Source organism: Oncorhynchus clarkii, chromosome 1, assembly GCF_045791955.1.
Source record: "Oncorhynchus clarkii lewisi isolate Uvic-CL-2024 chromosome 1, UVic_Ocla_1.0, whole genome shotgun sequence".
NCBI lineage: Eukaryota > Metazoa > Chordata > Actinopteri > Salmoniformes > Salmonidae > Oncorhynchus > Oncorhynchus clarkii.
In genome coordinates this window covers 88,935,009-88,961,028 of record NC_092147.1, presented here as the reverse complement: position 1 = coordinate 88,961,028, position 26,020 = coordinate 88,935,009, and the positions used below count along the sequence as shown (strand labels likewise).

Genomic DNA, 26,020 nt, shown 5'->3' with positions numbered 1-26,020 from the left:
ATTCAGTCATTTTACGTTGTAAAATTGCGGTGATCGGTTAAAATTGCGAGCCCTTATTTTGTAGTGATTATATATTTATGTGGTAATATTGCACTGCGCTGACTGTTTTATTATTGTTATTTTTAAACCTTTAACTAGGCAAGTCAGTTAAGAACAAATTCTTACTTTCAATGACGGCCTAGGAACAGTGGGTTAACTGCCTTGTTCAGGGGCAGAACGACAGATTTGTACCGTGTCAGCTTGGGGGTTTGAACTTGCAACCTCCCGGTTACTAGTCCTACACTCTAACCACTAGGCTACCTGCTGTCCCTACACTCTAACCGCTAGGCTACCTGCCGTCCCTACACTCTAACCGCTAGGCTACCTGCCGTCCCTACACTCTAACCACTAGGCTACCTGCCGTTCCTACACTCTAACCACTAGGCTACCTGCTGTCCCTACACTCTAACCGCTAGGCTACCTGCCGTCCCTACACTCTAACCACTAGGCTACCTGCCGCCCCTACACTCTAACCACTAGGCTACCCTGCCGCCCCTACACTCTAACCACTAGGCTACCTGCCGTCCCTACACTCTAACCACTAGGCTACCTGCCGTCCCTACACTCTAACCGCTAGGCTACCTGCCGTCCCTACACTCTAACCGCTAGGCTACCTGCCGTCCCTACACTCTAACCGCTAGGCTACCCTGCCGTCCCTACACTCTAACCACTAGGCTACCCTGCCGTCTCTACACTCTAACCACTAGGCTACCCTGCCGTCCCTACACTCTAACCGCTAGGCTACCCTGCCGTCTCTACACTCTAACCGCTAGGCTACCCTGCCGTCCCTACACTCTAACCACTAGGCTACCTGCCGTCCCTACACTCTAACCACTAGGCTACCTGCCGTCCCTACACTCTAACCACTAGGCTACCTGCCGTCCCTACACTCTAACCACTAGGCTACCCTGCCGTCCCTACACTCTAACCACTAGGCTACCTGCCGTCCCTACACTCTAACCACTAGGATACCTGCCCCCCTACACTCTAACCACTAGACTACCTGCCGTCCCTACACTCTAACCACTAGGCTACCTGCCGTCCCTACACTCTAACCACTAGGCTACCTGCCGTCCCTACACTCTAACCACTAGGCTACCTGCCGTCCCTACACTCTAACCACTAGGCTACCTGCCGTCCCTACACTCTAACCACTAGGCTACCTGCCGTCCCTACACTCTAACCACTAGGCTACCCTGCCGTCCCTACACTCTAACCACTAGGCTACCCTGCCGTCTCTACACTCTAACCACTAGGCTACCCTGCCGTCTCTACACTCTAACCGCTAGGCTACCCTGCCGTCCCTACACTCTAACCACTAGGCTACCTGCCGTCCCTACACTCTAACCACTAGGCTACCTGCCGTCCCTACACTCTAACCACTAGGCTACCTGCCGTCCCTACACTCTAACCACTAGGCTACCCTGCCGTCCCTACACTCTAACCACTAGGCTACCCTGCCGTCTCTACACTCTAACCGCTAGGCTACCCTGCCGTCCCTACACTCTAACCACTAGGCTACCTGCCGTCCCTACACTCTAACCGCTAGGCTACCCTGCCGTCCCTACACTCTAACCACTAGGCTACCCTGCCGCCCCATTTATGCAGGAATAGTGCAGTGATGGGAAACAGCTAAATCCTGGATGGACTGCTTGAAAAAGAGATGTCATTGTGACTGTGTTAAATGTAAAGGATGAAAAGGTCTACCTCAGTGGTGCCATTGTCGTTGATGCCGTATTTGTCCCTGGTCTTCTTGATCTTCTCAGATGTAGCCTTGATGAACTTTTTGATCTCCTTTGGTTGGGAGAGAAGGAGAGAGAGTGAGATAAAGGGAGAGTGAGATAAAGGGAGAGTGAGTGAGAGAGAGTGAGAGAAAGGGAGAGTGAGAGAAAGGGAGAGAGAGTGAGAGAAAGAGAGAGTGAGAGGGAGAGAGAATGAGATAAAGGGAGAGCGAGAGGGAGAGAGAGAGTGAGATAAAGGGAGAGAGAGAGAGAGAGAGAGAGAGTGAGAGAAAGGGAGAGAGAGAGAGATAAAGGGAGATAAAGGGAGAGCGAGAGGGAGAGAGAGAGTGAGATAAAGGGAGAGAGAGAGAGAGTGAGATAAAGGGAGAGAGAGAGAGATAAAGGGAGGGAGAGAGAGAGTGAGATAAAGGGAGAGAGAGAGAAAGGGAGAGAGAGTGAGATAAAGGGAGAGCGAGAGGGAGAGAGAGAGTGAGATAAAGGGAGAGAGAGAGAGAGTGAGATAAAGGGAGAGTGAGATAAAGGGAGAGAGAGTGAGAGTGAGATAAAGGGAGAGTGAGATAAAGGGAGAGAGAGTGAGAGAGAGTGAGAGAAAGGGAGAGTGAGAGAAAGGGAGAGAGAGTGAGAGAAAGAGAGAGTGAGAGGGAGAGAGAATGAGATAAAGGGAGAGCGAGAGGGAGAGAGAGAGTGAGATAAAGGGAGAGAGAGAGAGAGATAAAGGGAGAGAGAGAGAGAGAGAGAGTGAGAGAAAGGGAGAGATAAAGGGAGATAAAGGGAGAGCGAGAGGGAGAGAGAGAGTGAGATAAAGGGAGAGAGAGAGAGAGTGAGATAAAGGGAGAGAGAGAGAGATAAAGGGAGGGAGAGAGAGAGTGAGATAAAGGGAGAGAGAGAGGGAGAGAGAGAGTGAGATAAAGGGAGAGAGAGAGAGAGTGAGATAAAGGGAGAGAGAGAGAGAGTGAGATAAAGGGAGAGAGAGTGAGATAAAGGGAGAGCGAGAGGGAGAGAGAGAGTGAGATAAAGGGAGAGAGAGATAAAGGGAGATAAAGGGAGGGAGAGAGAGAGTGAGATAAAGGGAGAGAGAGAGAGTGAGATAAAGGGAGAGAGAGAGAGAGATAAAGGGAGGGAGAGAGAGCCATGTCAATAACAGCCATGATAAGATAAGATGTCAATAATTCACTCCTGTTGAGATGTAACACTTTAGAAACCCAGTGGGGAAAATACAATTTATTAAATAAATAAATAAAAAGCTGGTAGAAATGACGGTTGTAAACTGGTTACAATGATGGTTCTAAAGTGATGGTTGTGATGGCTGTAAAGGGGTTCTAAAGTGATGGTTGTGATGGCTGTAAAGGGGTTCTAAAGTGATGGTTGTAAAGTGGTTCTAAAGTGATGGTTGTGATGGTTGTAAAGGGGTTCTAAAGTGATGGTTGTGATGGCTGTAAAGGGGTTCTAAAGTGATGGTTGTAAAGTGGTTCTAAAGTGATGGTTGTGATGGTTGTAAAGGGGTTCTAAAGTGATGGTTGTGATGGCTGTAAAGGGGTTCTAAAGTGATGGTTGTAAAGTGGTTCTAAAGCGATGGTTGTGATGGTTCTAAAGGGGTTCCAAAGTGATGGTTGTGATGGTTGTAAAGGGGTTCTAAAGTGATGGTTGTGATGGTTCTAAAGTGATGGTTGTAAAGTGGTTCTAAAGTGATGGTTGTAAAGGGGTTCTAAAGTGATGGTTGTGATGGCTGTAAAGGGGTTCTAAAGTGATGGTTGTAAAGTGGTTCTAAAGCGATGGTTGTGATGGTTCCAAAGGGGTTCCAAAGTGATGGTTGTAAAGGGGTTCTAAAGTGATGGTTGTGATGGTTGTAAAGGGGTTCTAAAGTGATGGTTGTAAAGGGGTTCTAAAGTGATGGTTCTAAAGGGGTTCTAAAGTGATGGTTGTAAAGTGGTTGTAAAGGGGTTCCAAAGTGATGTTGTGATGGTTGTAAAGGGGTTGTAAAGTGATGGTTGTAAAGTGGTTGTAAAGGGGTTCTAAAGTGATGGTTGTAAAGGGGTTCCAAAGTGATGTTGTGATGGTTGTAAAGTGATGGTTGTAAAGTGGTTGTAAAGTGATGGTTGTAAAGTGGTTGTAAAGTGATGGTTGTAAAGGGGTTCCAAAGTGATGGTTGTAAAGGGGTTCTAAAGTGATGGTTGTAAAGTGGTTGTAAAGTGGTTCCAAAGTGATGGTTGTAAAGGGGTTCCAAAGTGATGGTTGTAAAGTGGTTCTAAAGTGGTGGTTGTAAAGGGGTTCTAAAGTGATGGTTGTAAAGGGGTTCTAAAGTGATGGTTGTGATGGTTGTAAAGTGGTTGTAAAGTGATGGTTGTAAAGTGATGGTTCTAAAGGGGTTCTAAAGTGATGGTTGTGATGGTTGTAAAGTGGTTCTAAAGTGGTGGTTGTAAAGGGGTTCTAAAGTGATGGTTGTAAAGTGATGGTTGTAAAGTGATGCCTCTTCAACCACTTTTGCCCCTGGGTTACTTAGTACATAATGTAGTGCACAGACCTTGGTAAATCAAGAGAACCGTTAGGAGATCATGCTTCCACACAACACACCAGCAGAGCTTCACAGTGTAAACTGGTCTTTCAACACAGCACTACGCACTAGGTCAGGCTGTGCAGGACAGACAGTAACATCACAGAACAGGAAACACTCATTCCATTTCATTCTACAATCCATTTAAATCAACCCTGCCAAAAACATTCTGTTGATCAAAACCCTATAACGATGCAACTCTTACACGATTAGTAAAATAACATTCAAATCAACTGTGGATGCATTCTACAATAAAATGTATTTAAAATATGTACAACGTTTAATTTATTTGATCAAATCAAACCCCCTACTACGATTCAACACTTGCCTGATCAGTACTTTAATCCAAACATGGGTAGACACATTGAAAAAGCCAAACTTTAGAATTGACCAACTGACTGAAAGCAGTGCTGAAACGGTGCTGTTGTCACCGTGGTTAGTCTCACACCATTACCGAGACATGATGCACGTTAGACACCGTACCTCCATATACTTCTCTGAGCCCGTGTCTGTCAAGGCCTTGACGAGGGGGACAAAGTAAGACAGAAACCACAGAGTAAACTGGATCAACCTTACCACACGTTCCTTTAAATCAACTCTGTGTGCGCGCACGGGCGCTCACATTATTCATCATTAAAATATGGTAATGACTAGAAACAAAAATGAAATAAAACTAACGAATGGAGGAAAAAAAAGAAGGTGATTATGCTGCTATCTTGAAATCAGTTAATTAGCTGATAACGGATAGGTCTATTAATTTGAAACCAGAAGTTGTCGTACAAGTCCTTGACCCCTTGTGCTGATCTGACTTTCAACATTCCAATTAAAAGTTTATATTCAAAAAAAAGGGGGGAACGTTCCAACAATAACGATGACAATCCTTCAGGCTTCCGTCCCCATCAACCAGTATCAGAACTTCCAGACCCTGAGTGTGTATGACGGAACATTGTTAAAATGGGACGTAGCCCCATCTGCCTAGGGAGACTAAATCACCAAGATACATATAATATACCTTCAAATAAGCCTCTGGATTACAGAGCATGTACTGATGAAGAAACAGTAACAATATACACAAACCCTGTTAGGACAACATACATTATAAATGTTTAAAGATGCTTTTAATGTTTAGAGAAGCTTTTTTTATGTGAAAATATGCATTTCTAGTTTTCTAGTCACAGTACACAGTACTCATGGTACACGTCCTCTAGGAGAAATCCTAGAGCACGGAGGTCTCATGGGACACGTCATTAAAGGAGGAATCCTAGAGCACGGAGGTCTCATGGGACACGTCATTAAAGGAGGAATCCTAGAGCACGGAGGTCTCATGGGACACGTATTTATTAGGAGGAATCCTAGAGCACGGAGGTCTCATGGTACACGTCATTAAAGGAGGAATCCTAGAGCACAGAGGTCTCATGGGACACGTCATTAAAGGAGGAATCCTAGAGCACGGAGGTCTCATGGTACACGTCATTATTAGGAGGAATCCTAGAGCACGGAGGTCTCATGGGACACGTCTTTATTAGGAGGAATCCTAGAGCACGGAGGTCTCATGGGACACGTCATTAAAGGAGGAATCCTAGAGCACGGAGGTCTCATGGGGCACGTCATTAAAGGAGGAATCCTAGAGCACGGAGGTCTCATGGGACACGTCATTAAAGGAGGAATCCTAGAGCACGGAGGTCTCATGGGACACGTCTTTATTAGGAGGAATCCTAGAGCACGGAGGTCTCATGGTACACGTCATTAAAGGAGGAATCCTAGAGCACGGAGGTCTCATGGGACACGTCATTAAAGGAGGAATCCTAGAGCACGGAGGTCTCATGGTACACGTCATTATTAGGAGGAATCCTAGAGCACGGAGGTCTCATGGGGCACGTCATTAAAGGAGGAATCCTAGAGCAGGAGGTCTCATGGTACACGTCATTAAAGGAGGAATCCTAGAGCACGGAGGTCTCATGGGACACGTCTTTATTAGGAGGAATCCTAGAGCACGGAGGTCTCATGGTACACGTCTTTAAAAGAGGAATCCTAGAGCACGGAGGTCTCATGGGACACGTCTTTATTAGGAGGAATCCTAGAGCACGGAGGTCTCATGGGACACGTCTTTAAAGGAGGAATCCTAGAGCACGGAGGTCTCATGGTACACGTCATTAAAGGAGGAATCCTAGAGCACGGAGGTCTCATAGTACAGGTCATTAAAGGAGGAATCCTAGAGCACGGAGGTCTCATGGTACAGGTCATTAAAGGAGGAATCCTAGAGCACGGAGGTCTCATGGGACACGTCATTAAAGGAGGAATCCTAGAGCACGGAGGTCTCATGGGACACGTCATTAAAGGAGGAATCCTAGAGCACGGAGGTCTCATGGGACACGTCATTAAAGGAGGAATCCTAGAGCACGGCGGTCTCATGGTACACGTCATTAAAGGAGGAATCCTAGAGCACGGAGGTCTCATGGGACACGTCCTTAATACTAGAACTGCCTGGCCTTTCAGCCTATCAGTACCCACTAGAGAACATTGCTGGGCATCCCCTTTAGCATATGCCTCAGATGCATATCAACCTGCAAGGAGCACAAACAAGCTTGATAAATAGTGCATAAACTATTGTAAAGGATTAAATTGCATAAAGAAATACTTGTGGAAATAAAAAAATAAATAAAAAAAGACTAGTTGTTTAGATGGATCGTCAAGGATATGTTGTTTTGTATAATTCTATTAAGTCCTAAGAAGAAAAAAAACAACGTAGGCCTGTAGTCTATTTTCATTCCAGTAACAATAAAACACTACAGTGTTTCCATTTGATCAACTTGATTTGTAAATTAAATTAGTAATAAGAGTTAAAGTCATTAATAAAGTCCAGTTTACAGCTTCTTCTGACAAAGTAGAAATGAAAAATGTGATGATAATAATAATAATAATAATAATAATATAACCAGCCAGGTGCACAGGTGAAATGATTTGCTGTATTCCTAAACATGAACTGGACTACATTGTAAAGGATTCAATTGCATTCAGAAATATTAGTGGAAATATATTAAAATGACAAGATATAAAGACAGTCATCTGTTGATGGTATCAGACACTGTATTGGGCCCTTATACCGGTGCCTTTACGCATGAAGCAATCCAGTTCTCTCTTTATGCTTCAGGTTCCACAGCCAGCACACAGCTTCAGGGCTTCGTGTGAGGCAGCCGACTTCACATTGTGTCTTGTTTTTCCCCAGTGGGAGCTGTGGTATCTTGAGGAAGAGAGAGAGGGGGAGGGAGAGAGCGAGAGCGAGAGCGAGAGGGAGAGGGAGCGAGAGAGAGCGAGAGAGAGAGGGAGAAGAAGTGAGAGAGAGCGAGAGCGAGAGAGGGAGCGAGAGAGAGAGAGAGCGAGAGAGAGAGAGAGGGAGAGGGAGCGAGAGAGAGAGCGAGAGCGAGAGAGAGGGAGAGCGTCTGTAGCTTCTTTCTTGGCGTTCATGTGGTTCTCACGAAGCTCACATGCCAGATCCATGATGAAATCTCTCCTGCTGACTGGCTTGTACGGACGCGTTGACAGCAGCCACGTCGGGCACGTTGTAGAACACCGTGTTCGGCAGATGGAAAGGCCGCCTGTACACGGTAGAGATACAGTGCCTTGCGAAAGTATTCGGCCCCCTTGAACTTTGCAACCTTTTGCCACATTTCAGGCTTCATACATAAAGATATAAAACTGTTATTTTTTTGTGAAGAATCAACAACAAGTGGGACACAATCATGAAGTGGAACGACATTTATTGGATATTTCAAACTTTTTTAACAAATCAAAAACTGAAAAATTGGGCGTGCAAAATTATTCAGCCCCTTTCCTTTCAGTGCAGCAAACTCTCTCCAGAAGTTCAGTGAGGATCTCTGAATGATCCAATGTTGACCTAAATGACTAATGATGATAAATACAATCCACCTGTGTGTAATCAAGTCTCCGTATAAATGCACCTGCACTGTGATAGTCTCAGAGGTCCGTCAAAAGTGCAGAGAGCATCATGAAGAACAAGGAACACACCAGACAGGTCCGAGATACTGTTGTGAAGAAGTTTAAAGCCGGATTTGGATACAAAAAGATTTCCCAAGCCTAAACATCCCAAGGAGCACTGTGCAAGCGATAATATTGAAATGGAAGGAGTATCAGACCACTGCAAATCTACCAAGACCTGGCCGTCCCTCTAAACTTTCAGCTCATACAAGGAGAAGACTGATCAGAGATGCAGCCAAGAGGCCCATGATCACTCTGGATGAACTGCAGAGATCTACAGCTGAGGTGGGAGACTTTGTCCATAGGACAACAATCAGTCGTATATTGCACAAATCTGGCCTTTATGGAAGAGTGGCAAGAAGAAAGCCATTTCTTAAAGATATCCATAAAAAGTGTTGTTTAAAGTTTGCCACAAGCCACCTGGGAGACACACCAAACATGTGGAAGAAGGTGCTCTGGTCAGATGAAACCAAAATTGAACTTTTTGGCAACAATGCAAAACGTTATGTTTGGCGTAAAAGCAACACAGCTGAACACATCATCCCCACTGTCAAACATGGTGGTGGCAGCATCATGGTTTGGGCCTGCTTTTCTTCAGCAGGGACAGGGAAGATGGTTAAAATTGATGGGAAGATGGGTGGAGCCAAATACAGGACCATTCTGGAAGAAAACCTGATGGAGTCTGCAAAAGACCTGAGACTGGGATGGAGATTTGTCTTCCAACAAGACAATGATCCAAAACATAAAGCAAAATCTACAATGGAATGGTTCAAAAATAAACATATCCAGGTGTTAGAATGGCCAAGTCAAAGTCCAGACCTGAATCCAATCGAGAATCTGTGGAAAGAACTGAAAACTGCTGTTCACAAATGCTCTCCATCCAACCTCACTGAGCTCGAGCTGTTTTGCAAGGAGGAATGGGAAAAAAATTCAGTCTCTCGATGTGCAAAACTGATAGAGACATACCCCAAGCGACTTACAGCTGTAATCGCAGCAAAAGGTGGCGCTACAAAGTATTAACTTAAGGGGGCTGAATAATTTTGCACGCCCAATTTTTCAGTTTTTTATTTGTTAAAAAAGTTTGAAATATCCAATAAATGTCGTTCCACTTCATGATTGTGTCCCACTTGTTGTTGATTCTTCACAAAAAAATACAGTTTTATATCTTTATGTTTGAAGCCTGAAATGTGGCAAAAGGTCGCAAAGTTCAAGGGGGCTGAATACTTTCGCAAGGCACTGTATATAACCTTTGTGTGATTGTAGTCTGTCGTTGTCTCCCGGGTTTCTTCTTGCGGTCATTGCCGACGGCAACAGCGGGACGCATGGTGTTGAGGATGACACACTTTCATTGACATCCACACACCACTTTACCACTCCCCATCACTGATGTGGAGTACAGCTCAGCTGGTCTGTTGTTTTGCACCGGGGGGGGGGGGGGGGGGGGGGCAAGTTTACCACTCTCCATCACTGATGTGGAGTACAGCTCAGCTGGTCTGTTGTTTGTTCACTGTTCTGAACAGGCTAGTCTTCCTCGCAATCAAATTGGTCACAATTTCTGCCTTTGCAAGACTCCATGAGTCTCAAACCCACAGTCTCAGACAGTCACTCACCTGCAGTGACTGGGCTGGGCCATTACTGTTGATGATTGATATAGGTCTATAGGCTGGGACATTACTGATGATGACTGATATAGGTCTATAGGCTGGGACATTACTGTTGATGATTGATATAGGTCTATAGGCTGGGACATTACTGATGACTGATATAGGTCTATAGGCTGGGACATTACTGTTGATGATTGATATAGGTCTATAGGCTGGGACATTACTGTTGATGACTGATATAGGTCTATAGGCTGGGACATTACTGTTGATGATTGATATAGGTCTATAGGCTATAGCATTACTGTTGATGACTGATATAGGTCTATAGGCTGGGACATTACTGATGGTTGATATAGGTCTATAGGCTGGGACATTACTGTTGATGACTGATATAGGTCTATAGGCTGGGACATTACTGATGATTGATATAGATCTATAGGCTGTAACATTACTGATGACTGATATAGGTTTATAGGCTGGGACATTACTGATGATTGATATAGATCTATAGGCTGTAACATTACTGATGACTGATATAGGTCTATACGCTGTAACATTACTCTTGATAATAGATCTAAAATCAATAATATAGTCTGGTCCCAAACAGCTCCCTATTCCAAACGGTATGCAGTGCACTACTTTCGACCAGGGCTCTGGTTAAAGTGCACTATGTAGGGAATAGGGTGCCATTTTGAATGCAAGACATAGAAGCAGTCAAGTGGATAAGTGATAGTTATTTACCTCGAGGAAGCTGTCTCGGCAGCACTTGAAGTCACTCCTCTTCATGATGGACTCTGCTGTCAGGACCAACTCATTCTTACTGAGGGCTGGCTGCTCTGAACACGTATGGACAGACTGGGGGATGGAAGGATGGAGGAGGGAGAGAGGTATGGAGGGATGAGGGATAGAGGTATAGAGGGATAGAGGGAGGAGGGATAGAGGGATGAGGGATGGAGGGATAGAGGGATGGAGGGATAGAGGGATGAGAGAGGAGGGATAGAGGGATGGAGAGAGGAGGGATAGAGGGATGGAGAGAGGAGGGATAGAGAGAGGAGGGATAGAGGGAAATGGATGGAGGGAGGAAGGATAGAGGGATGGAGAGAGGAGGGATGGAGAGAGGAGGGATGGAGAGAGGGGGGATGGAGAGAGAATGATGGAGGGAGGAGGGACAGAGGGATGGAGGCAGGATGTATAGAGGGATGAAGGAAGGAGTGATGGAGGGAAGAGGAGTGATGGAGGGAGGAGGGATGGAGGGAGGCGGGATAGAGGGAGGAGTGCGGATGTGTTATTAGTAACTGTGGGCAGGTGAACTAACAGCTGACCTGCATCACCAACACACACATAGAGATGACAACATGCATGCTGGGTAAATCCTAATTTCACCATCTGCACATTCTGAAGCCTGGCACTTTGAAATGTAGGATTGTTTATGTTATTGTTGCCAGACTGACGACAGGTGAGGTCTAAGAGAATAATGGGTGTGTGAGTGTGAGAGTCTGCGTGCGTGCGTCTCTGTGTGTGTGCGCGTCTCTGTTTATTTTACCTTTATTTAACTAGGCAAGTCAGTTAAGAACAAATTCTTATTTTCAATGACGGCCTAGGAACAGTGGGTTAACTGCCTGTTCAGGGGCAGAACGACAGATTTGTACCATGTCAGCTCGGGGGTTTGAACTTGCAACCTTCCAGTTACTAGTCCAACGCTCCAACGCTCTGTGTGTGTGCGCGTCTCTGTGTGTGTGCCCGTCTCTCTGTGTGTGCGCGTCTCTGTGTGTGTGCGCGTCTCTCTGTGTGTGCGCGTCTCTCTGTGTGTGCGCGTCTCTCTGTGTGTGCGCGTCTCTCTGTGTGTGCGCGTCTCTCTGTGTGTGCGCGTCTCTCTGTGTGTGCGCGTCTCTGAGTGTGTGTGTGTGTGCGCGTCTCTGCGTGTGTGTGTGTGTGTGCGCGTCTCTGTGTGTGTGTGTGTGCGCGCGCGTCTCTCTGTGTGTGTGTGCGCGCGTCTCTGTGTGTGTGCGCGCGCGCGTCTCTGTGTGTGTGTGCGCGCGCGCGCGTCTCTGTGTGTGTGTGCGCGCGCGCGCGTCTCTGTGTGTGTGCGCGCGCGCGTCTCTCTGTGTGTGTGTGCGCGTCTCTGTGTGTGTGTGTGTGCGCGTCTCTGTGTGTGTCTCTCTGTGTGTGTGTCTCTCTGTGTGTGTGTGTGTGTGCGCGTCTCTATGTGTGTCTCTCTGTGTGTGTGTGCGCGTCTCTGTGTGTGTGTGTGCGCGTCTCTGTGTGTGTCTCTCTGTGTGTGTGTGCGCGTCTCTGTGTGTGTGTGTGCGCGTCTCTGTGTGTGTCTCTCTGTGTGTGTGTCTCTCTGTGTGTGTGTGTGTGTCTCTCTGTGTGTGTGTCTCTCTGTGTGTGTGTGTGCGCGTCTCTGTGTGTGTCTCTCTGTGTGTGTGTCTCTCTGTGTGTGTGTGTGTGTGCGCGTCTCTATGTGTGTCTCTCTGTGTGTGTGTGTGTGTGCGCGTCTCTGTGTCTCTCTGTGTGTGTGTGCGCGCCTCTGTGTGTGTGTCTCTGTGTGTGTATGCGCGTCTCTGTGTGTCTCTCTGTGTGTGTGTCTCTGTGTGTGTGTGTGTGTGCGCGTCTCTGTGTGTGTGTCTCTGTGTGTGTGTGCGCGTCTCTGTGTGTGTGTGTCTCTCTGTGTGTGTCTCTCTGTGTGTGCGCGTCTCTGTGTGTGTCTCTCTGTGTGTGTGCGTCTCTGTGTGTGTGTGCGCGTCTCTGTGTGTGTGTGTCTCTCTGTGTGTGTGTCTCTCTGTGTGTGCGCGTCTCTGTGTGTGTCTCTGTGTGTGTGTGCGTCTCTGTGTGTGTGTGTCTGTGTGTGTGTGTGTCTCTGTGTGTGTGTGTGTCTCTGTGTGTGTGTGTCTCTGTGTGTGTGTGTCTCTGTGTGTGTGTGTCTCTGTGTGTGAGATTAAGTAGTGCCGCAACACGTGTGTGTGACTCACCCGGATGTTGTCCAGAACTCTGTTGAACTCCAACGGCTCATCTTTCCCCTCCATGGCGGCCGGGTCCAGGCCGTCCCCCCCGTAGACAAACTGGATGATGTCACCAGTGGAGCTCCGTACCGTCAGATCATACTGGGAACACAGGTCCTCCAGCGACTTCACCAGACGCCTCTGTTGACACACAACACATCCACCACAGAAGAACAGATCAGAGGACGACTCAACAACAGATAGGCCTCTTTAATCCTGCTTGTTGTGTCACCGTGTGTGTGTGTGTGTGTGTGTGACCACTCAACACCCTTCCTCTGCTATGTGTCATTAGTCAGATGGTGAGCTGTTCTGATCTGAACACATCAACAACACACCCCTAAGGACCCTCAACTCTGGACCACCAAGCCAGTTCCACTGCATGTTGTTTTCACTGTTCCCCTCTAGTCAGGGCCTGATTTAGACCTGGGACACCAGGTGGGGTGATATTAATGATCAGGGCCTGATTTAGACCTGGGACACCAGGTGGGGTGATATTAATGATCAGGGCCTGATTTAGACCTGGGACACCAGGTGGGGTGATATTAATGATCAGGGCCTGATTTAGACCTGGGACACCAGGTGGGTGATATTAATGATCAGGACCTGATTTAGACCTGGGACACCAGGTGGGTGATATTAATGATCAGGGCCTGATTTAGACCTGGGACACCAGGTGGGGTGATATTAATGATCAGGTAGAACAGAAAGCCAGCAGGCTCCGGACCTCATAGGGTCAGAGTTGAATAGTCCTGCCCTAGGAGATAACTACTCAAGAGGGAGCCTGATAAGATTTAGATTTGTAGGGAGCACACGTTGTTCCCTCTTTTCTTGAATACAAACAGAGAGCAGAGGGTGTTGGGTACGGTGCAGCAGGCAGCAGCCCAGCGGTGTGTGTGTGTGTGTGTGTGTTACCTGCATGTATCCGGTCTCCGCTGTTTTAACAGCGGTGTCCACCAAGCCCTCTCGACCAGCCATAGTGTGGAAAAAGAACTCAGTCGGCGTCAGGCCTGAATAAAAGCTGTCAGCTACAAACCCTTTAGCTGCAGGAAGCTGTGACACGACACACAGAGAGAGAGAGAGAGAGACAGAGAGACAGAGAGAGAGAGAGAGAGAGAGAGAGAGAGACAGAGAGAGACAGAGAGAGAGAGAGAGAGACAGAGACAGAGAGAGAGACAGAGAGACAAAGAGAGAGACAGAGAGAGAGAGAGAGAGAGAGAGAGAGAGAGAGAGAGAGAGAGACAGAGACAGAGAGAGAGACAGAGAGAGAGACAAAGAGAGAGACAAAGAGAGAGACAAAGAGAGAGACAGAGAGAGAGAGAGAGAGAGAGAGAGAGAGAGAGAGGGGTGTTACGACATTATAAAAGGCCCCGTACGTGTCCCAAATGTCACCCTATTCACTATTACTGTAGAGTGCACTACTTCTGACCAGGGCCCCACAGAGTCTTGGTAAACACTAGTGCACTAAGTAGGGAAAAGGGTTGCCATTTCGGGATTCATCCCCTGTCAGAGCAAACAAATGGCTCTGACTGAGCCAGCTGGAGATGTTGTTTACTGCTAGGAAGGAGAAACATCTATGAACGTTTGAACGTTTTTCAACTCTTAGCCTACAATTTCTGCAGGTTCGAGAAAATCGAATTGATTCCCATCGAAATCCATCGGTTTAAGCTAGAGATTGTTTTTGCATCAGGCTGTGTGTGTGTCTCAATCCGCCGCATCCCGACTAGTCTCCCAGTCCCTGCCTTTGAATAATATCCTCACAGCACGATGCCGCCACCACCATGCTTCACCGTAGGGATACTGCCAGGTTTCCTCCAGATGTGAAGCTTGGCATTCAGGCTAAAAAGAGTTCAATCTTGGTTTCATTATGTCAGAGAATCTTGTTTCGCATGGTCTGAGTCCTTTAGGTGCCTTTTGGCAAACTTTAAACGGGCTGTCATGTGCTTTTTACTGAGTAGTGGCTTCCGTCTGGCCACTCTACCATAAAGGCCTGATTGGTGGAGTGCTGCAGAGATGGTTGTCCTTCTGGAAGGTTCTCCCATCTCCACAGAGGAACTCTGGAGCTCTGTCAGAGTAACCATCGGGTTCTTGGTCACCTCCCTGACCAAGGCCCTTCTCCCCTGATTGCTCAGTTTGGCTGGGCGGCCAGCTCTAGGAAGAGTCTTGGTGGTTCCAAACTTCTTCCATTTAAGAATGATGGAGGCCACTGTGTTCTTGGGGACCTTCAATGCTGCAGACACATTTTGGTACCCTTCCCCAGATCTGAGCCTCGACGGAATCCTGTCTCGGAGCTCTACGGACAATTCCTTCTACCTCATGGCTTGGTTTTGTTCTGACATGCACTGTCAGCTGTGGGACCTTATATAGACAGGTGTGTACCTTTCCAAATCATGTCCAATCAATTGAATTTACCACAGATTGAATCCAATCAAGTTGTAGAAACATCAAGGATGATCAATGGAAACAGGATGCACCTGAGCTCAATTTCAAGTCTCATAGCAAAGGGTCTGAATACTTATGGAAATAAGGTATTTCTGTTTATTTGCAAAAACTTTTTTTTCCCGCTTTGTCATTATGGGGTATTGTGATGTCATTATGGGGTATTGTGATGTCATTATGGGGTATTGTGATGTCATTATGGGGTATTGTGATGTCATTATGGGGTGTTGTGATGTCATTATGGGGTGTTGTGTGTAGATTGATGAGGGGCAAAAAATAATTTCATCAATTTTTAGAATAAGACTAATGTAACAAAACGTGGAAAAAGTCAAGGGGTCTGAATACTTTCAGACTGAACTGTATATGATAAGAGGCTACTGCACATTACGCATCGACAGAAAAACAAAAGCCCTTTGATATAGCTAGCTATATGCTCTCCTGGGTAAATAAATGAAACCAGCTTCCAGTAGGCTAATCTCTTTGAGTAGGAACGGTATTAATGTAGCCTACTGTATAATATGTACATTGTTCAAACCATGACAAAGCAAGGAGAGAACATGTCATTCTGGTGCTGCACACGCAGCCCATAAAGTCACAAGTAAAGGCTAGCGAATTTTGAAATATAATAAGGCCTATTTGTATGATTAGTAGGCTGACACATATACCTTTCATAATAAGCATTTCACTACACCACAAGCATTTCACTACACCACAAGCATTTCGCTACACCACAAGCATTTCACTACACCACAAGCATTTCACTACACCACAAGCATTTCGCTACACCACAAGCATTTCGCTACACTCGCATTAACATCTGCTAACCATGTGTGATTTGATTTGATTTAATATTTCCCAATGTTATTAGTCTACCTCCTCGTTCCCTCTAGTGCTGCTTCAATTCTTCCCTGCGTTCAACAGTCAAATAAAAGGAAATACACATTTATTTTTCCTCATCATCATCATTCTAACCCCATCCTTGAATATAGGACTAGAATTAGATGCCGACGGCTGACTTCTCTTCACATAGTTATGTCTCTGAATTAATAACTGCTATAGTCTACCACCATCTGAATGGTTATGGGTCTGAATTAATAACTGCTATAGTCTACCACCATCTGAATGGTTATGGGTCTGAATTAATAACTGCTATAGTCTACCACCATCTGAATGGTTATGGGTCTGAATTAATAACTGCTATAGTCTACCACCATCTGAATGGTTATGGGTCTGAATTAATAACTGATATAGTCTACCACCATCTGAATGGTTATGGGTCTGAATTAATAACTGCTATAGTCTACCACCATCTGAATGGTTATGGGTCTGAATTAATAACTGCTATAGTCTACCACCATCTGAATGGTTATGGGTCTGAATTAATAACTGCTATAGTCTACCACCATCTGAATGGTTATGGGTCTGAATTAATAACTGCTATAGTCTACCACCATCTGAATGGTTATGGGTCTGAATTAATAACTGCTATAGTCTACCACCATCTGAATGGTTATGGGTCTGAATGGTTATGGGTCTGAATTAATAACTGCTATAGTCTACCACCATCTGAATGGTTATGGGTCTGAATTAATAACTGCTATAGTCTACCACCATCTGAATGGTTATGGGTCTGAATTAATAACTGCTATAGTCTACCACCATCTGAATGGTTATGGGTCTGAATTAATAACTGCTATAGTCTACCACCATCTGAATGGTTATGGGTCTGAATTAATAACTGCTATAGTCTACCACCATCTGAATGGTTATGGGTCTGAATTAATAACTGCTATAGTCTACCACCATCTGAATGGCTATGGGTCTGAATGGTAATGGGTCTGAATTAATAACTGCTATAGTCTACCACCATCTGAATGGTTATGGGTCTGAATGAATAACTGCTATAGTCTACCACCATCTGAATGGTTATGGGTCTGAATGGTTATGGGTCTGAATTAATAACTGCTATAGTCTACCACCATCTGAATGGTTATGGGTCTGAATTAATAACTGCTATAGTCTACCACCATCTGAATGGTTATGGGTCTGAATTAATAACTGCTATAGTCTACCCCCATCTGAATGGTTATGAGTCTAAATTAATAACTGCTATAGTCTACCACCATCTGAATGGTTATGGGTCTGAATTAATAACTGCTATAGTCTACCACCATCTGAATGGTTATGGGTCTGAATTAATAACTGCTATAGTCTACCACCATCTGAATGGTTATGGGTCTGAATTAATAACTGCTATAGTCTACCACCATCTGAATGGTTATGGGTCTGAATGGTTATGGGTCTGAATTAATAACTGCTATAGTCTACCACCATCTGAATAGTTATGGGTCTGAATTAATAACTGCTGTAGTCTACCACCATCTGAATGGTTATGGGTCTGAATGGTAATGGGTCTGAATGGTAATGGGTCTGAATTAATAACTGCTATAGTCTACCACCATCTGAATGTTTATGGGTCTGAATTAATAACTGCTATAGTCTACCACCATCTGAATGGTTATGGGTCTGAATTAATAACTGCTATAGTCTACCACCATCTGAATGGTTATGGGTCTGAATGGTTATGGGTCTGAATTAATAACTGCTATAGTCTACCACCATCTGAATGGTTATGGGTCTGAATTAATAACGGCTATAGTCTACCACCATCTGAATGTTTATGGGTCTGAATTAATAACTGCTATAGTCTACCCCCATCTGAATGGTTATGGGTCTGAATTAATAACTGCTATAGTCTACCACCATCTGAATGGTAATGGGTCTGAATTAATAACTGCTATAGTCTACCACCATCTGAATGGTTATGGGTCTGAATTAATAACTGCTATAGTCTACCACCATCTGAATGGTTATGGGTCTGAATTAATAACTGCTGTAGTCTACCACCATCTGAATGGTTATGGGTCTGAATGGTTATGGGTCTGAATTAATAACTGCTATAGTCTACCACCATCTGAATGGTTATGGGTCTGAATTAATAACTGCTATAGTCTACCACCATCTTAATGGTTATGGGTCTGAATTAATAACTGCTATAGTCTACCACCATCTGAATGGTTATGGGTCTGAATTAATAACTGCTATAGTCTACCACCATCTGAATGGTTATGGGTCTGAATTAATAACTGCTATAGTCTACCACCATCTGAATGGCTATGGGTCTGAATGGTAATGGGTCTGAATTAATAACTGCTATAGTCTACCACCATCTGAATGGTTATGGGTCTGAATGAATAACTGCTATAGTCTACCACCATCTGAATGGTTATGGGTCTGAATGGTTATGGGTCTGAATTAATAACTGCTGTAGTCTACCACCATCTGAATGGTTATGGGTCTGAATGGTTATGGGTCTGAATTAATAACTGCTATAGTCTACCACCATCTGAATGGTTATGGGTCTGAATTAATAACTGCTATAGTCTACCACCATCTGAATGGTTATGGGTCTGAATTAATAACTGCTATAGTCTACCACCATCTGAATGGTTATGGGTCTGAATGGTTATGGGTCTGAATTAATAACTGCTATAGTCTACCACCATCTGAATGGTTATGGGTCTGAATTAATAACTGCTGTAGTCTACCACCATCTGAATGGTTATGGGTCTGAATTAATAACTGCTATAGTCTACCACCATCTGAATGGTTATGGGTCTGAATTAATAACTGCTATAGTCTACCACCATCTGAATGGTTATGGGTCTGAATTAATAACTGCTGTAGTCTACCACCATCTGAATGGTTATGGGTCTGAATGGTTGTGGGTCTGAATTAATAACTGCTATAGTCTACCACCATCTGAATGGTTATGGGTCTGAATTAATAACTGCTATAGTCTACCACCATCTGAATGGTTATGGGTCTGAATTAATAACTGCTATAGTCTACCACCATCTGAATGGTTATGGGTCTGAATGGTTATGGGTCTGAATTAATAACTGCTGTAGTCTACCACCATCTGAATGGTTATGGGTCTGAATTAATAACTGCTATAGTCTACCACCATCTGAATGGTTATGAGTCTAAATTAATAACTGCTATAGTCTACCACCATCTGAATGGTTATGGGTCTGAATTAATAACTGCTATAGTCTACCACCATCTGAATAGTTATGGGTCTGAATTAATAACTGCTATAGTCTACCACCATCTGAATGGTTATGGGTCTGAATGGTAATGGGTCTGAATGGTTATGGGTCTGAATTAATAACTGCTATAGTCTACCACCATCTGAATGGTTATGGGTCTGAATTAATAACTGCTATAGTCTACCACCATCTGAATGGTTATGGGTCTGAATTAATAACTGCTATAGTCTACCACCATCTGAATAGTTATGGGTCTGAATTAATAACTGCTATAGTCTACCACCATCTGAATGGTTATGGGTCTGAATGGTTATGGGTCTGAATTAATAACTGCTATAGTCTACCACCATCTGAATAGTTATGGGTCTGAATTAATAACTGCTGTAGTCTACCACCATCTGAATGGTTATGGGTCTGAATGGTAATGGGTCTGAATGGTTATGGGTCTGAATTAATAACTGCTATAGTCTACCACCATCTGAATGCTTATGGGTCTGAATTAATAACTGCTATAGTCTACCACCATCTGAATGGTTATGGGTCTGAATGGTAATGGGTCTGAATGGTAATGGGTCTGAATTAATAACTGCTATAGTCTACCACCATCTGAATGTTTATGGGTCTGAATTAATAACTGCTATAGTCTACCACCATCTGAATGGTTATGGGTCTGAATTAATAACTGCTATAGTCTAGCACCATCTGAATGGTTATGGGTCTGAATTAATAACTGCTATAGTCTAGCACCATCTGAATGGTTATGGGTCTGAATTAATAACTGCTATAGTCTACCACCATCTGAATGGTTATGGGTCTGAATTAATAACTGCTATAGTCTACCACCATCTGAATGGTTATGGGTCTGAATGGTTATGGGTCTGAATTAATAACTGCTATAGTCTACCACCATCTGAATGGTTATGGGTCTGAATTAATAACGGCTATAGTCTACCACCATCTGAATGTTTATGGGTCTGAATTAATAACTGCTATAGTCTACCCCCATCTGAATGGTTATGGGTCTGAATTAATAACTGCTATAGTCTACCACCATCTGAATGGTAATGGGTCTGAATTAATAACTGCTATAGTCTACCACCATCTGAATGGTTATGGGTCTGAATTAATAACTGCTATAGTCTACCACCATCTGAATGGTTATGGGTCTGAATTAATAACTGCTGTAGTCTACCACCATCTGAATGGTTATGGGTCTGAATGGTTATGGGTCTGAATTAATAACTGCTATAGTCTACCACCATCTGAATGGTTATGGGTCTGAATTAATAACTGCTATAGTCTACCACCATCTTAATGGTTATGGGTCTGAATTAATAACTGCTATAGTCTACCACCATCTGAATGGTTATGGGTCTGAATTAATAACTGCTATAGTCTACCACCATCTGAATGGTTATGGGTCTGAATTAATAACTGCTATAGTCTACCACCATCTGAATGGTTATGGGTCTGAATGGTTATGGGTCTGAATTAATAACTGCTATAGCCTACCACCCAATGCACATTCATTCTTCTTTCAAACTACCCATCAGTTCTATTGGCTGCTGTATTTAACATTCAGCAAACAAGAGCTTGCTAAAATAGAAATGCTAAAATAGCAAGCTACTCTAGTCTAGCTTTTCCTGCATGGAACTCCTAGAAGTAAGGAGTGATTTTTAAGGAGAGACCAGCGGCCGACACGTGCCTGCATGGAAGTCCTAGAAGTAAGGAGTGTTTTTTAAGGAGAGACCAGCGTGCCTGCATATTGCGCAAGAGACAGAGGCTGTCAGCTAGAAGCTTATTATATATAACCCATTAAATATAAGGCTAATAACTGCATTCAATTTATTACCTGAACGAGGTAGGCTCAGACATCTATAAAATGGGGCTATATATATAAATCTAGAACAGGATTATCTATGTTGGATGCAATTTGAATGGAGATGATGGAGAGAGAGAGAAAGAGAAAGACTGAGAAAGCGCTCCACTGATTCAAAGCAACGATATGCCTGTGATAGGTATGCTTTAAAACTGATTTAGGCCATCTGCCCCCCCCCCGAGATGGGCCGTCTGTCCCCCCCCCCCTCCGAGATGGGCCGTCTGTCCCCCCCACCCCGAGATGGGCCGTCTGGCCCCACCCCGAGACGGGCCGTCTGTCCCCCCCCCCCTCGAGATGGGCCGTCTGTCCCCACCCACCCCGAGATGGGTCGTCTGTCCCCACCCACCCCGAGATGGGCCGTCTGTCCCCCCCACCCCGAGATGGGCCGTCTGTCCCCCCCACCCCGAGATGGGCCGTCTGTCCCCCCCACCCCGAGATGGGCCGTCTGTCCCCCCCCCCCCCCCCCACCCCACCCCCCGAGACGGGCCGTCTGTCCCCACCCTGAGGCTGTAGAGAAGCCAGATGTAGACATGGCATAATATTAAGCAGTTCCATTTCATGCCATGCTGTTCGTTTAAATAAGTTATTATAATTTACCATTTTTTTCCGCAGTTATTTAAATGTAGATGTTTTGGGCGGTAAATTCCAGTAAATCTTGTTAACGGGGTTCCTGCCATTAAACCCTAATGCTGACTGCAGGAATGTCCACCATGGTTATGGGTCTGAATTAATAACTGCTGTAGTCTACCACCATCTGAATGGTTATGGGTCTGAATGGTTATGGGTCTGAATTAATAACTGCTATAGTCTACCACCATCTGAATGGTTATGGGTCTGAATTAATAACTGCTATAGTCTACCACCATCTTAATGGTTATGGGTCTGAATTAATAACTGCTATAGTCTACCACCATCTGAATGGTTATGGGTCTGAATTAATAACTGCTATAGTCTACCACCATCTGAATGGTTATGGGTCTGAATTAATAACTGCTATAGTCTACCACCATCTGAATGGCTATGGGTCTGAATGGTAATGGGTCTGAATTAATAACTGCTATAGTCTACCACCATCTGAATGGTTATGGGTCTGAATGAATAACTGCTATAGTCTACCACCATCTGAATGGTTATGGGTCTGAATGGTTATGGGTCTGAATTAATAACTGCTGTAGTCTACCACCATCTGAATGGTTATGGGTCTGAATGGTTATGGGTCTGAATTAATAACTGCTATAGTCTACCACCATCTGAATGGTTATGGGTCTGAATTAATAACTGCTATAGTCTACCACCATCTGAATGGTTATGGGTCTGAATTAATAACTGCTATAGTCTACCACCATCTGAATGGTTATGGGTCTGAATGGTTATGGGTCTGAATTAATAACTGCTATAGTCTACCACCATCTGAATGGTTATGGGTCTGAATTAATAACTGCTGTAGTCTACCACCATCTGAATGGTTATGGGTCTGAATTAATAACTGCTATAGTCTACCACCATCTGAATGGTTATGGGTCTGAATTAATAACTGCTATAGTCTACCACCATCTGAATGGTTATGGGTCTGAATTAATAACTGCTGTAGTCTACCACCATCTGAATGGTTATGGGTCTGAATGGTTGTGGGTCTGAATTAATAACTGCTATAGTCTACCACCATCTGAATGGTTATGGGTCTGAATTAATAACTGCTATAGTCTACCACCATCTGAATGGTTATGGGTCTGAATTAATAACTGCTATAGTCTACCACCATCTGAATGGTTATGGGTCTGAATGGTTATGGGTCTGAATTAATAACTGCTGTAGTCTACCACCATCTGAATGGTTATGGGTCTGAATTAATAACTGCTATAGTCTACCACCATCTGAATGGTTATGAGTCTAAATTAATAACTGCTATAGTCTACCACCATCTGAATGGTTATGGGTCTGAATTAATAACTGCTATAGTCTACCACCATCTGAATAGTTATGGGTCTGAATTAATAACTGCTATAGTCTACCACCATCTGAATGGTTATGGGTCTGAATGGTAATGGGTCTGAATGGTTATGGGTCTGAATTAATAACTGCTATAGTCTACCACCATCTGAATGGTTATGGGTCTGAATTAATAACTGCTATAGTCTACCACCATCTGAATGGTTATGGGTCTGAATTAATAACTGCTATAGTCTACCACCATCTGAATAGTTATGGGTCTGAATTAATAACTGCTATAGTCTACCACCATCTGAATGGTTATGGGTCTGAATGGTTATGGGTCTGAATTAATAACTGCTATAGTCTACCACCATCTGAATAGTTATGGGTCTGAATTAATAACTGCTGTAGTCTACCACCATCTGAATGGTTATGGGTCTGAATGGTAATGGGTCTGAATGGTTATGGGTCTGAATTAATAACTGCTATAGTCTACCACCATCTGAATGGTTATGAGTCTGAATTAATAACTGCTATAGTCTACCACCATCTGAATGGTTATGGGTCTGAATTAATAACTGCTATAGTCTACCACCATCTGAATGGTTATGGGTCTGAATGGTAATGGGTCTGAATGGTAATGGGTCTGAATTAATAACTGCTATAGTCTACCACCATCTGAATGTTTATGGGTCTGAATTAATAACTGCTATAGTCTACCACCATCTGAATGGTTATGGGTCTGAATTAATAACTGCTATAGTCTAGCACCATCTGAATGGTTATGGGTCTGAATTAATAACTGCTATAGTCTACCACCATCTGAATGGTTATGGGTCTGAATTAATAACTGCTATAGTCTACCACCATCTGAATGGTTATGGGTCTGAATGGTTATGGGTCTGAATTAATAACTGCTATAGTCTACCACCATCTGAATGGTTATGGGTCTGAATTAATAACGGCTATAGTCTACCACCATCTGAATGTTTATGGGTCTGAATTAATAACTGCTATAGTCTACCCCCATCTGAATGGTTATGGGTCTGAATTAATAACTGCTATAGTCTACCACCATCTGAATGGTAATGGGTCTGAATTAATAACTGCTATAGTCTACCACCATCTGAATGGTTATGGGTCTGAATTAATAACTGCTATAGTCTACCACCATCTGAATGGTTATGGGTCTGAATTAATAACTGCTGTAGTCTACCACCATCTGAATGGTTATGGGTCTGAATGGTTATGGGTCTGAATTAATAACTGCTATAGTCTACCACCATCTGAATGGTTATGGGTCTGAATTAATAACTGCTATAGTCTACCACCATCTTAATGGTTATGGGTCTGAATTAATAACTGCTATAGTCTACCACCATCTGAATGGTTATGGGTCTGAATTAATAACTGCTATAGTCTACCACCATCTGAATGGTTATGGGTCTGAATTAATAACTGCTATAGTCTACCACCATCTGAATGGTTATGGGTCTGAATGGTTATGGGTCTGAATTAATAACTGCTATAGCCTACCACCCAATGCACATTCATTCTTCTTTCAAACTACCCATCAGTTCTATTGGCTGCTGTATTTAACATTCAGCAAACAAGAGCTTGCTAAAATAGAAATGCTAAAATAGCAAGCTACTCTAGTCTAGCTTTTCCTGCATGGAACTCCTAGAAGTAAGGAGTGATTTTTAAGGAGAGACCAGCGGCCGACACGTGCCTGCATGGAAGTCCTAGAAGTAAGGAGTGTTTTTTAAGGAGAGACCAGCGTGCCTGCATATTGCGCAAGAGACAGAGGCTGTCAGCTAGAAGCTTATTATATATAACCCATTAAATATAAGGCTAATAACTGCATTCAATTTATTACCTGAACGAGGTAGGCTCAGACATCTATAAAATGGGGCTATATATATAAATCTAGAACAGGATTATCTATGTTGGATGCAATTTGAATGGAGATGATGGAGAGAGAGAGAAAGAGAAAGACTGAGAAAGCGCTCCACTGATTCAAAGCAACGATATGCCTGTGATAGGTATGCTTTAAAACTGATTTAGGCCATCTGCCCCCCCCCCGAGATGGGCCGTCTGTCCCCCCCCCCTCCGAGATGGGCCGTCTGTCCCCCCCACCCCGAGATGGGCCGTCTGGCCCCACCCCGAGACGGGCCGTCTGTCCCCCCCCCCCTCGAGATGGGCCGTCTGTCCCCACCCACCCCGAGATGGGTCGTCTGTCCCCACCCACCCCGAGATGGGCCGTCTGTCCCCCCCACCCCGAGATGGGCCGTCTGTCCCCCCCACCCCGAGATGGGCCGTCTGTCCCCCCCACCCCGAGATGGGCCGTCTGTCCCCCCCCCCCCCCCCCCACCCCCCGAGACGGGCCGTCTGTCCCCACCCTGAGGCTGTAGAGAAGCCAGATGTAGACATGGCATAATATTAAGCAGTTCCATTTCATGCCATGCTGTTCGTTTAAATAAGTTATTATAATTTACCATTTTTTTCCGCAGTTATTTAAATGTAGATGTTTTGGGCGGTAAATTCCAGTAAATCTTGTTAACGGGGTTCCTGCCATTAAACCCTAATGCTGACTGCAGGAATGTCCACCAGAGCTGTTGCCAGAGAATTTAAATGTTAATTTCTCTACCTTAAGCAGCCTCCAACATCGTTTTAGAGAATTTGGCAGTACTTCCAACCGGCTTTGCATACCACGCCCGCCGAGGATCT

General features: G+C 44.4%; 1 protein-coding gene across 4 annotated transcripts in view; it reads right to left on the bottom strand.

Moving 5' to 3' along the window:
• Positions 1-26,020, bottom strand: part of LOC139413773 (DNA-directed RNA polymerase III subunit RPC1-like) — a 65,390-nt gene that overhangs the window by 14,819 nt on the left and 24,551 nt on the right. For 3 of the 4 annotated variants that reach the window (XM_071161516.1, XM_071161533.1, XM_071161523.1), the window contains exons 19-23: positions 13,847-13,984; positions 12,905-13,075; positions 10,674-10,787; positions 4,816-4,851; positions 1,747-1,833 (exon numbers count right to left, since the gene is read on the bottom strand). In XM_071161516.1, coding sequence (XP_071017617.1) covers positions 1,747-1,833; positions 4,816-4,851; positions 10,674-10,787; positions 12,905-13,075; positions 13,847-13,984 — 546 coding nt within the window. The remainder of the gene's footprint in view (positions 1-1,746; positions 1,834-4,815; positions 4,852-10,673; positions 10,788-12,904; positions 13,076-13,846; positions 13,985-26,020) is intronic. The other variant, XM_071161542.1, reaches the window with a different exon arrangement.